Source organism: Canis lupus, chromosome 5 (assembly GCF_011100685.1).
Source record: "Canis lupus familiaris isolate Mischka breed German Shepherd chromosome 5, alternate assembly UU_Cfam_GSD_1.0, whole genome shotgun sequence".
In the NCBI taxonomy this organism is placed as follows: domain Eukaryota; kingdom Metazoa; phylum Chordata; class Mammalia; order Carnivora; family Canidae; genus Canis; species Canis lupus.
This window is the reverse complement of record NC_049226.1, coordinates 9,440,310-9,453,348: the sequence shown is the minus strand read 5'-3', so window position 1 is coordinate 9,453,348 and position 13,039 is coordinate 9,440,310. Positions and strand designations below refer to the sequence as shown.

At 37.6% G+C, this 13,039-nt stretch overlaps 1 protein-coding gene across 15 annotated transcripts in view; it reads left to right on the top strand.

Annotated features, from left to right (window-relative positions):
• Window positions 1–11,530, top strand: part of CCDC15 (coiled-coil domain containing 15) — an 82,989-nt gene extending 71,459 nt beyond the window's left edge. For 8 of the 15 annotated variants that reach the window (XM_038535767.1, XM_038535775.1, XM_038535772.1 and 5 more), the window contains 3 exons: window positions 6,116–6,289; window positions 6,436–6,584; window positions 7,973–8,710. In XM_038535767.1, coding sequence (XP_038391695.1) covers window positions 6,116–6,289; window positions 6,436–6,584; window positions 7,973–8,094 — 445 coding nt within the window. In that variant the 3' untranslated portion in view covers window positions 8,095–8,710. Of the gene's footprint in view, window positions 1–5,253; window positions 5,309–6,115; window positions 6,290–6,435; window positions 6,585–7,972 lie in introns of those variants that run through there. The other 7 variants (XM_038535774.1, XM_038535770.1, XM_038535780.1 and 4 more) reach the window with 5 other exon arrangements.
• The last annotated feature ends 1,509 nt before the right edge of the window (window positions 11,531–13,039 follow it).

Below are 13,039 nucleotides of genomic sequence, written 5' to 3'. Positions count from 1 at the left end.
CTAGACCTGTTTTCCGAGAACTAGTCCTAAGTTCCCTCCAGGAACCTATACATGTGCCCCTGGGTGTATCCTATGCCTTTCAAACTCAGGCTGGGTATATCAGATGCACTGTCTCCTTCAAACCTGTATATCTTCTTCACTTACTTATCTCAACCCCATTGTCCTCTGGCTGAGTTTCCTTGTCTCTTTTCCCCATCCTCCAAATTTGTATTTTATCAGTTGCTGAAAGGTATTCTTTCATTTTAATGTCTCTCTCATTCTTTCCCTCTATATTAGTCAGGATTCTCCAGAGAAACACAACTGATTGTGTGTGTGTGTGTGTGTGTGTGTGTACATATATGCTGTATATGACATTAACAGTCAGTGTACATATAAACTATGTGTGTATAGGATTTATTTTAAAGATTTGGCTCACGCTATTACTGAGATTGGCAAGTCCCAAGATCTACAAGCTGGAGACCTAGGAGACTTAATGGTTTAGTTGCAGTCAGAACTGGGAGAGCTAATGGTGTAGTTTCCATTCAAAGGCTGGCAGGCTTGGGGGGCTTGGCTGGCTCAGTCAGTAGAGCATGTGACTCTTGATCTCAGGGTCATGAGTTCCAGCCCCATGTTGGTGTAGAAATTACTTAAAAATAAGTAAATAAAAAAAAATGTAAATAGGGGAATCCCTGGGTGGCTCAGCGATTTGGCACCTGCCTCCAGCCTAGGGTGTGATCCTGGAGACCCAGGATTGAGTCCCACGTCAGGCTCCCTGCATGGAGCCTGCTTCTCCCTCTGCCTGTGTCTCTCCCTCTCTCTCCTCTCTCTGTGTATCTCATGAATAAATAAATAAAATCTTTTTTAAAAAAGTAAATTAAATAAATAAACTTTAAAAACAACAACAACAAAGGCTGGCAGGCCTAATATTCACGAAGAGCCAATATTTCAGTTTGAGTCTAAAGTCAAGAAAAGGCTGATATCTTAGCTCAGGCCAGTCAGGGTCCCTCTTACTCTTGGGAGGTTCTGCCTTTTTGTCCTATTCAGTCCTTCAACTGATTGGATGAGGCCCACCCACATTAGAGAAGGCAATCTACTTTATGTCATCTACTGATTTCGACGTTAATCTCATCCAAAAACATCTTCATGGAGTTACCCAGAATAATGTGCGTCCCGTGATCCTTGAAATCAAGTTGAGACATAAAAATAACTGTCACGCCCTCCTACCCATCCTGGTAGCCTCTGCCCTGATTTGGGCCTGTATTAATTTGCTTCCCCTACTAGCACTCTTAGTTTCTCAACCTATAACTAGACTCAAGTCCCAGTAGGCCCCAAGGGAGGTACAAAGTGTGACCTATGAGGAGCTACACTACACTCTAAGAAAACTACATTATTTTTCAACTTATACATAGAGAAATCTGGGGAGTATGTGTAGACTAGGTGATAAAAAGGATAGGATCATGGTGGATGGAATATAAAGTTGAGTCAGACTTATTGGTATGGGCCCACTCAGCAGAGACTCCAAATTCAGAGTTTAAGATTGAAGGGTTAGAGGTCTTTAACAGTTTGGTTGGTTGACTAAACCATATACCCAAAGGTAACCTACACAAAATGAAGTTAACTGCCAGAACAGCTTTGGCATATTGTAGATGAAGGTATCCGAAAGCTTAGGGAGATTGGTATGTTAGAATGGACTTAGATAAGATGTGTTCCCAACTCTAGGAGGGTCAAGAGGAATTACATTGCCACTGTGAGGAATTTGTGAGGGGAACTTCAGCATCCTTGAAGAGTTCTGTGACCATTCTTCTCTGTAATCCAAACATTATAATAGGAACTGCAACGATCAAACTGGGATCCCTGATGCAGTAGAGATGGTGTGGTTCTGGCGTGGTAGGACAAGAGGAATGTGGTTACTATAACTGGACAACAGAGCCAAAGCAATAATCACAGGAGTCTGACTCACAGAGACCTGTGGCATCTGGCTAGTAGATTAACAGTATAAAATTTTGGCAATGTAGCAAGGTCCTTTCTCAGGGGAGCCTGGACTCCACTTCATTCAAGAGGTTCTCATTCTGTAAATTGGCTCAAGTCTGGGAATTGCTTGAATGGCCATTATGACTGTTTTGGTGATCTAAGATCTATTACCATTCACTTAACCTAAACTTTTATGCTTATAGAAAGGTAAGAGTTCATGTTGATCCGTGGGCTGTGGTCAGTGGTTTGGTTGAAAGGAATGTTATTAAAAAAAAAAAAAAAGGAAAAAAAGAAAGGAATGTTATTGGAAAGTTGGTGAAAAGGTCTGGGGAAGAGGTTAATGTACAGACCTTTCTGGGCAAAAGATAGGAAGATATTTGTATTCCATATTAATGTTCACCAAAGGGCAACCTGACCATTCAGTCAGTCAGTCAGTAATTCACTCACTCTCTCATCACGAAGGCACAATCCCATAATCGTAGGACCTTTGAACAACATGGGAGTTAGAGGCAGTTATATTCTACACTGTCAGAAATCCACATGTAACTTTTAACACTCCCAAGACTTGACTGCTAATAGTCTGTTGTTGACTAGAAGCCTTCACAATTACATAATCAACATAGCTGATTAACACGTTTTATATAATGTATATTATATACTATATTCTTACAATAAAGTAAGACAAAAGAAAATGTTACTAAGGAAATCATAAGAAACAGAAATAAAAAGAAATCCACATGTAAGTGGATGCATGCAGTTCAGACTAGTGTTGTTCAGGGCCAACACTGTATTCTTTGCTGAGGTGTCTGTTCAGGTCTTTGGCTCATTTTAAAATCAGATTTGTTTTCTTATCATTGAGTTATAAGAGTTCTTTGTATTTTTGGTTAATAGTCTTATCAGATATGTTCTGCAAGTATTTTCTCCCAGTCTGTGGCTTGTCTTCTCATTCTTTTGACGGTGCCTTTTGCAGAGCAGAAGTTTCTGATTTTTTTTTTTTTATTGGAAGTTTCTGATTTTAATGGAGCCTAGCTTAACAGTTATTTCCTTTATGGATCATACTTTTGATGTTGTTATCTCAAACATCATACACAAAGTCATGTAGATTTTCTCCTAAGTTATCTTCTAGGAGTTTTGTAGTTTTGTGTTTTACAGTTAATTCTGTGACCCTTTTATGAGTTAATTCTGTGAGGAGTATAAGGTCTATCTATGTCTAGATTCATTTTTTGCACATGGATATTCAGTTGTTCCTGCACCATTTGTTGAAGAGACTGTCTTTGTGCCATTGCATTGCCTTTGCTTCTTTGTCAAAGGTCAATGACTATATTAAGGTGGGCCTATTTCTGGACTTTTTGTTCCATCCTGTTCTATTTGTCTGTTCTCCCACCAATACCACATTGTCTTGTTACTTGGCTTTGTAATAAATCTTGAAGTTGAGTAGTGTGTATCTTCCAACTTTGTTTTTTCCCTTCAGTATTATGTTGGCTATTCTGGGAATTTTGCCTCTCCATATAAACTTTAGAATCAGTTTGTGAATATCTATAAAATGACTTGTTAGGATTTTTATTGGAATTGCATTGAATCTGTAAGATCAGGTTGGGAAGAACATAGACTATCATGTCATCTGGAAACAAAGACAGCTTTTTATTTTCCTTCCCAATCTGTTTCTCTTGTATTTCCTTTTCTTGTCTTATTGCATTTCAGTAACACTTTCAGTACCGTGTTGAAAAGGAATGGTGAGAGGAGACAGTCTTGCCTTATTCCTGAGTCTAGTGGGCAGGTTTATCGTTTCATCATTTTTTTTGAGTATGATGTTAGCTGTAGGTTTTTTTTTTTTTTTAAAGATTTTTTATTTATTTATTCTTGAGAACATAGAGATAGGCAGAGGGAGAAGCAGGCTCCACACAGAGAGCCTGACGCGGGACTCGATCCTGGGTCTCCAAGATCCTGCCCTGGGCTGAAGGCAGTGCTAAACCACCGAGCCACCGGGGCTGCCCTAGCTGTAGGTTTTTTGTAGATACTCTTTATCAAGGTTAGGAAGTTCCTTTTATTTCTACTTTACCAAGAGTATCACAAATGGTGATGGATCTTGTCCAATGCTTTTTTGCATATATCTGTAGGGCCATGTGCTTTTTCTTACTTAGCCTGTTGATGTGATAGATTACATTGTTTTGTTTTGTTTTTTTTTCTCATGTTGAACCAGCCTTGCATTCCTGGGATAAGTCCCATTTGGTCTTGGCATATAATTCTTTTTATACATTGTTGGTTTCGACTTTTGAGAATTTTTGTCTCTGTGTTCCTGAGAAATACTGGTCTCTAGGTTTTTTTTTTTAAGATTTTATTTATTTATTTGAGAGAGAGGCAGAGAGAGTACAAACAGGGTGCGGGCAGGGGGAGAGGAGAAGCAGACTCCTCATAGAGCAGGAAGCCCAATGCGAGGCTTAATCCCAGGACCCTGAGATCATGACCTGAACTGAAGGTAGACACTTAATTGACTGAGCCACCCAGACATCCCTCTAGTTTTCTTTTCCTGTAATATCTTTGTCTGGTTTTCTTATTAGGTTAGTGCTGGCCTCTTTATAGAATGAGTTAAATATTCTTTCTGTTTCTGTCCTCTGAAAGAAGATTGTAGAGAACTGGTATAATTTCTTCTACAAACCCATGTGGGCCTGGTGCTTTCTGTTTTGAAAGGTTGTTACTTCTTGATTCCATTAGATATAGGCTTATTGTCCTGTGTATTTTTCATTTCAGAAATTGTAGTTTTCACCTCAAAAAGTTTGATTTGTCTTTTTTATATCTTAACTTTTTGAACGCATAAAATGTAGACATAATAACTGTTCTAATGTGTTCCTGTGTTAATTCTAATAACTCAGTTCTAGGTTGATTCCGATTGGTCATTTTTTTTTTCCCGATTGGTTATTCTTTTCATTATGAATATGTTTTCCTGCTTTTTTGCATGCTTGGTAATCTTTTTTTTTTTTTTTAAGATTTTATATATTTATTCATGAGAGACACAGAGAGAGAGAGAGAGGTAGAGACACAGGCAGAGGGAGAAGTAGGCTCCATGCAGGAAGCCCGATGTGGGACTCAATCCTGGGACTCCGGGATCACACCTTGAGCCAAAGGCAGACACTCAACCACTGAGCCACCCAGGCATCCCAACATGCTTGGTAATCTTTGATTAGATGTCAAGCATTGTGAATTTTACCTTGTTGGTTGCTAGATATCTCTATATTCTTACAAATTTTTCTGAGCTTTTGGGGTGCAATTAAATTACTTTGGGGCTTTGCTTTTATGATTTACTAGGTTGTGTCTGGTGCAGTGCTCAGCTGAGGACTAATCATTATTCCCCACTGTGGAGGTAAGATCATCCTGAAAACTCTACCCAATGCCCTGTGTATTATGAGTTTTTCAAGTCTGATTGGTGAGAACAGGCACTATTCCCAGCTCTGTGTGAGCACAAGGCTATGTTCCTTGTTACCTGTTTTGATGATTCTGTCCCTAGCCTCAGGTTATTTCCTCAAATAAGTCAGAGTACTCTGCTGTGTATTAGAAGGAGACCCTCTACAGATCTCCATGTTTTCTCTCTTGAGCAGCTCTCTCCTTTCTAGTGTTCCCTCTTATGAACTCTAGTTGCCTTTGTGTCCCTGGACCTTCAGCTCCATCTTCATAATTCAGGGAGGCTACCAGCCTCTACCTTCGCACTCTCACCTTGTACCGCTGCCTGGAAACTTTCAAGGCAATAGGCTTGGGCAATTTTGGGCTCACTTCATTTGTTTACCATCCATCAAGAATCACTATTTCTCATTGCCTGATGTCCAGAGCCATAAAAACCATTGTTTTTGTGTTTTGTCTGGTTAGTTGGTTGGGTTGGTTGACTTACCTATTTATTTGTTGTTTAAGGTAAGAAAGCTTTTGTACTTGGATTCTTACAGAAAAACTTTTTTATATGTAACCAGTGGTCATTGGCATTTGAGAGGCTGTATATTTATGTGAGCTGTAGAATAAATTCAGATAAGCCAGCAGGAATTTCTGAGGCTATTCTAAGGGTGTTACACTGGTTTCCTGACTCTTATCTCTGGGAATTCCTTGAATCATTTGGGTCTAGAAGCTAATTCTCAATAATTATTTTATGAAATTCCTAACCATGTTATGATTTTATTCTCAGAATTAAGAAGAAAAAAGAGCAGCAGCGTTATGCTGAAGAACAGAGGATACTAAGAATGAACTTTCATGAAGAGCCATATTCAGAGAAGATGAGTGAGATACTAGCCCAGCTACAACTTGAGGAAATAAAAGGAGCCAGAGAAAAACAACAACAGAGAGAAAAGGAATGCCAAAGGTATTTTGAAAAGTTTGGCATAAAGTCTTTGTATTGGTATGGAGATGTGAAATAGTATTAACGGTTAAAGCCGGTAGTAAAATAGGAACTCATGCTCATTCTCTTCCTAGTGGTTCACTTTGCCTGATCAAACTGTATCTTTATAGATATATGGAAGCTCTGCGAGCCCAGATCCAGGAGAAAATGCGACTGTATAATATTACTTTACCTCCCCTCTGCTGTTGTGGTCCTGACTTTTGGGATGCTCATCCTGATACCTGTGCCAACAATTGTATTTTCTATAAAAACCATAGAGGTAAGCTTCTTAAAGGAATGATTGAGCCTGATGGCAATTAAAAAAAAAAAAAAAGACTAAACAATAAATGTAGTGATAATAGGAAGTTAGCATTTATTGGGTATTTACTTATATCAGAGACTGTTATAACCCCTTATAAAACAACTCTGAGGCAATAAAAACAATTATAGTGAGTTATAATCCTTTTTGAGGTCTGCTATCTTCTTGTCTCCATTTATGCTAGGGAAATATTTCCACTCCACTGTTGGGAGACTTGGATTCCAGGTTCTCCTATAAATGAAGAAATTAGAGCTTTTTTTTTTTTTTTAAGATTTTATTTATTTATTCATGAGAGACAGAAATATAGGCAGAGGGAGAAGCAGGCTCCATATGTAGAGAGCCCGATGTGAGGACCGGGAGCACGCCCTGAGCCGAAGGCAAATGCTCAACCACTGAGCTACCCAGGATTCCCTAGAGCTTCTGTTTTATGGCCATCTAAGTTAGGCCTCTGTCCAGTTGAATTCCCTGTTATCGAAAATTTTCATGACACTTAAGATAGACTTATTACCATCCATATCCATGTTAGACTCCCAGTTATGCCGAGTGACACTGAGGAATATGAGGACCCATATAAACTCTGTATTCAGAAGTTCCAGCTTGAGAATACAGAGTCCTTCTTATTAGCACTAATGTTTCTGTTTCCAGGACATCCTTAAATATATTGATGTACATAGTGTAGAGATAATACAGGCTTCATGTACACACCAAAAATACTGCCAGTATTTGTACTCCTACTGCCCCATCCGTGTGATACAAGTTTCTCATCAGTTCCATGAGTTAAATTTTAAAAACACAAATCTTATCATGCCCTTCCTCTATTCTAAAACTTTGAGGGTTCACTATTACAGTACAAAATGTATGCCATATTGGCATATTTTCTCTCTGGCCCCAGGTGACACTCGAGCCTTATCAAACTTGCTATTTCCAGTACATATCACTTTTTTATACCTTTTACACTATGTATTTTTCTGCCTAGAAGGCCTTCTTTCCTTTACTCTTATTAATCCTTCAAGACCATCCTAAATGTTACTACTTCTGGAAATCTTTTCCATCTTTTCCTAGATGTATTTTTCATTCATTCTGAACTTCTTTCTGTGATGATATTTTGTATATGCCTCTAGTTTGAGAGTGTTACACTGCAATTTAATAATTTGTATGTTCATTCTCTTCATTATCTTTTCTGTCCTCATGGAGTGCTTGGCGTGTACTAAGTGCTCAATAAATATTTATTCAATGAATAGACAAAATACCTATGAGACTTGGTAAAGAAGCAGTACTAATGGGAAGGAGATTGGGAGAGTAGTTTAGAATCTGATTTCATTCATCACTGTGCAAACCTTTATTTGCAGCATATACCCGGGCACTGCATTCTGTCATCAATTCCTGTGATATGCCTGAGGGGACCTCAGCTCTTCGAGTCGCCATGCATAATTTGGCTTCTGCACACAGACGGACTTTGAAAAATCTGTAATGAGAATCTGAATCCAATTGTTAGTGTTTCACTCTTCACTTAAAATCAACCCTGAGAGATTATTTAGGAAAAGCTGTTAAAATGTGTAATCTGGTAAGAAGGACTGTCACATATGACAGTCATCTCTATAACTAGATCATAACCATTGTTTCAGTCTCTGCTTGTAACTGAAATTGAAAGTTGACCTCCAAACCTGTGTTTTTGCCATGAACTGTATGGAGTCCATTGTTTTCAAATGATCAGTCAGACCAATAGCTCTGCTCTGGTCAGAAGAGATCATGAGAAATCTTTGAGATTCTCTCATTTTGTCTTTCTTAAAGTCTTGACTTTGAGTCTTGACAAGATTGAAAATGTCTAGATAAAGCCAAAAAGAAGATGATGAAATGAGTTTCTGAGCATCAGTGGCCATCTGTATTGCTGATAGCTTTTCTAGTTGTATATAACAATTAGAAGTGAGAAGAATCTGAATTTGATGTACATTTTTTTCTCAAGATTTTTCTCTCCTGGCTTTTAAACTTAGTACCTCTTTCCCTACTCAATGACATTGGACTTAAGACTTTTTAATTTTATAATTTTCTATTGTAAAAATAAAGTGAATAAACCCTCTGTCTTTTGAGCATCTTCTATGTGAAATCATTATCCAAAAAGTAAATCTGGGGATGCCTGGGTGGCTCAGCAGTTGAGCATCTGCCTTCCACTCAGGATGTGATCCTGGAATCCAGAATCGAGTCCTGTATCAGGTTCCCCGCAGGGACCCTGCTTCTCTCTCTGCCTATGCCTCTGCCTCTCTGTGTGTCACTCATGAATAAATAAATAAATGTTTAAAAAAAAAAAAGTAAATCTGAAGTCAAAGTGAGTAAAGTCCTGCCTTATTTATCCCTATCTTTTAAAAATCTGGTGAATGGCATACCTACAGTGCAGATAAAATAAAAATTGCTATTGTTAGCATGAATTTATTTCTTCATAGTATTTCCTGATGCAAAATATGAAAAAGCTTAGTATTGAATTAAAGATACTGAGAATTCCTTTTTCTTTTTCTTTTTTTTAAAGATATTATTTAGTCATGAGAGACACAAAGAGAGAGAGGCAGAGACACAGGCAGAGGGAGAAGCAGGCTCCATGCAGGGAGCCTGATGTGAGACTTGATCCTGGAACTCCAGGATCACACCCTGGGCTGAAGGCAAGCACTAAACCACTGAGCCACCCAGGGATCCCAGATAATTCCTTTTTCTTAGTTTTCTCTAATAATTAGTGTTGAAGAAGCACTTGAGTTATGTCTCAAAAAACTCCTAAACATCTAGCCAGGTCTTTGAAAATAAGAGTCAAAATTTACCTGTATGACAAGATTGACTGGTTATTTACCCAGATTAATAATCTAGTTCAGTCAAAATCTTTAATTATATCAATGATTCAGCATTAATGAGTTGTATTTAACAGTTTTATTGAGATATAATTCATATACCATGTAATTAACCCATTTGAAATGTACAATTTAGTGGTTTTTAGTATATTCTAGGATTGTGCAACTATCAGCCACTGTCAAATTTTAGAATCATCTTGTCATTCTAAGGGGATGCCCCCATAATCCAGCAATCCCACTTCTGGTATGTATCTAAAATAATCGGAAGCAGGATCTTGAACAGACCCTTGCATATCCATGTTCATGGTGACATTATTCACAATAGCCAAGAAGTGGAAGTAACCCAGTGTCTGCCAGCAGATGAATGTATAAACAAAATGTGATGCACATACAGAATGGAATATTATTCAGCCTTAAAAAGGAAAGAAATACTAACATGCTATAATATAGATGAGCACTAAGAATAAATATTATGCTGAGTGAAGTAAAGTCACAAAAAGGCAAATACAGTATGACTCCACTTATATGAGGAACTTAGAGTAGTCAAAGTCACAGAGACAGAATAGTCATCGCCAGGGTCTGAGGGCAGGAGGAAACAGGAAGTTGTTTAATGGGTAGAGTTTCCTTTTTGCAATCTATGTTACAATCTGTTTAGTACTATCGGAGATCTATTTTACAATGATGTGGAGACCTATTTTACAATCATGTGAATCTACTTAATACTACTGAACTGTACACTTAAAAACAATTACAGTGGTAAATTTTAGATTATGTGGCTTTTTTTAAACCACAATTAAAAATTTTAAGGAGGAAAACTCTACACCTATTCCATTCCTGTTCGCTCCACCCACAACCTTAAGCAATCACCACCCTATTTTCTGTCTCTAGAGATGCATCTGTTCTGGACTTTTCATATAAATAGAATCATACGATATATAGAATTTTTGGTGTAGTAGAATGTTTTTAAGATTTTTCCATGTTACAACATGTATCAATACTTCATTGCTTCTTTTTGCCCAGTAATACTCCATCCACTCTGTGGATAACACATTTTATTTACTCATTCAGCAATTGATGAACATTTGGGCTGTTTCTATTAATTGGCTATTATGAATTCTGCTGCTATGAACATTTATTGACAAATTTTTCTATGGACATATGTTTTCATTTCTCTTGGGCATGAATACCTAGGAGTGTATATGCTGGGTCCTGGTAGCTCTATGTTGAACATTTTGAGGAATTGAAAACTTTTCCAAAGTGGCTGCACCATTTTATATTCCTGCCTATGGTATATAACGGTTCAGATTTCTTCACATTTACCAACATGTGTCCTTACCTGTCTCTTTGATTATAGCCATCCCACTGGGTGTAAAGTGGTACCTCAACTTACACCAACTGGGTGTAAAGTGGTTTTAATTTGCATTTTCCCAATGGCTAATAATGTTGAGCATCTTTTCATTTGCTTTTCAGCCCTTTGTATATCTTTGGAGAACTATCTTTTCAGATCCTTTACCTGTTTTGTAGTTGGGTTATTTATCTTTTGATAATTGAGTTACGAGGGGTAGTATATTCTACATACAGGCCCCTTCTCAAACATGATTAGCAAAGATTTTCTCCCATTCTGGAGCTTGTTTTTTTCACTTTTTTGATGATTTCCTTTGTGGCACCAAAGCTCTTAATTTTGATGAACTCCAATTCATCTGGCTTTTCTTTTGTTGCTTTAACCACTACCTAATCCATTACCAAATCCTAATACACTCCTATGTGTTCTAAGAGTTTTAGCTCTTGCATTTAGGTCTGTGATTTATTTTGAGTTAGTTTTTGTGTATAGTGTTAGGGGTCCAACTTCATTCTTTTGTTGTCCCAACACCATTTGTTCAAAAAACTTACCTGCCCTTTTGAATTGATGTGACACTTGTCAAAAATTAACGGACCATTAATGCAGGGGTTTATTTCTGAGCTCTCTGTTCTGTTAATCTATGTGTTTATTTATTTTAATTTCTTTCAACAATGTTATGTAGTTTTCAGAGCATAAAATGTGTACTTATTTTGTTAAATATATTCCAAAGTATTTTATTCTTTTTGATGCTGTTTTAAATAGAATTGTTTTGTTAATTTTATTTTCAGATTGTTCATTACAAGTGTATAGAAAATATAATTGATTTTTGTATCTTGATCTTGTATTCTGCAACCTTCCTGAATTATTTTTTACTTTTTTTTTTTTTAACATTTTTTTTTAAATTTTTATTTTATGATAGTCACACAGAGAGAGAGAGAGAGAGAGAGAGGCAGAGACATAGGCAGAGGGAGAAGCAGGCTCCATGCACCGGGAGCCCGACGTGGGATTCGATCCCAGGTCTCCAGGATCGCGCCCTGGGCCAAAGGCAGGCGTGCTAAACCGCTGCGCCACCCAGGGATCCCTATTTTTTACTTCTAATAGTTTTTTAGGAGGTTTCTTGGGATATATATATATATATATATAATCTTCTTACTTGCAAATAGAGATCATTTTTTCCTCTCCAGTATGAATACCTTATTCTTGTCTAATTGCCCTGAGTAGAACAACCAGTACCATGTTGAATAGGAATGATGAGTGACACCCTTGTCTTGTTTCTGGGCTTAGGGTAAAAACATTTGGTCTTTCATTATTATGTATGATGTTAGCTGTGGGTTTTAATAACGGCACTTTTTTTAGATTGAGAGTGAAGTGGGGTGGGACAGTGAGGGCTGAGGGTCAGAGGGAGAGGGAAAGAGAGAATCTTAAGCAGGCTCCATGCCCAGCACAGAGCCTGACATAGGGCTTGATCTCACAATCCTGAGATCATGACCTGAGCCGAAATAAAAAGTTGGACGCTTAACCCACTGAGCCACCCAGGCAGGTGCCCCAGTAATGGCTTTTAATAAAGGGTTCCTGAATGCCCATTATTAGTTTGGGGAAGTTGCATTCTGTTACTAATTTGTTGAGTGTATTATGAAAAGGTGTTTATTTTTGTGGAATATTTTTTGTATTAAGATTATTGTGGGTTTTTTTTTTCCTATTTAACAAGATATATTACATTAATTGATTTTCAGATGTCAAGACCAACCTTTTACTCCTATAATTCTAAGTTGTATTGGCTCTTATTTGTTTGGTTTCGTACAAGATTTTGCTTATTCTCTTTTTTTAGTTTAGGTATCTGAGATAGGTGAATTAACTCGTCTGACATCAATAGTGAAATAATGATGGGATTAAATCCTGCATAAGATTAAGCAGCTTTCAAGTCTTCTTCCTCTAAGTTTAGTCTATGAACATAAATCTCACTTGGGTATGAGTATGATTTTGCATTGTAATTTGGTAATATGTAAACAGTGTTAATGATTTATTTTTGTGGGGTTCGAGAATGCTAGGATAGCTAGTAGCTACCAAGGAGTAAGCCTGAGTTTCATGATCCTTACTGATCATGTGTGGTGAATCCTGTTTGAATTGGATAGGTGCACTTTGGAAAGAAGCCTGGAATCCAAGAGTTTGCCTGAATTTACAAGTCTGTGAAATCCCAGTTGGGAGGAAACATTCTATAAGTTTTCTAAATGAGCAGGGACCTATAG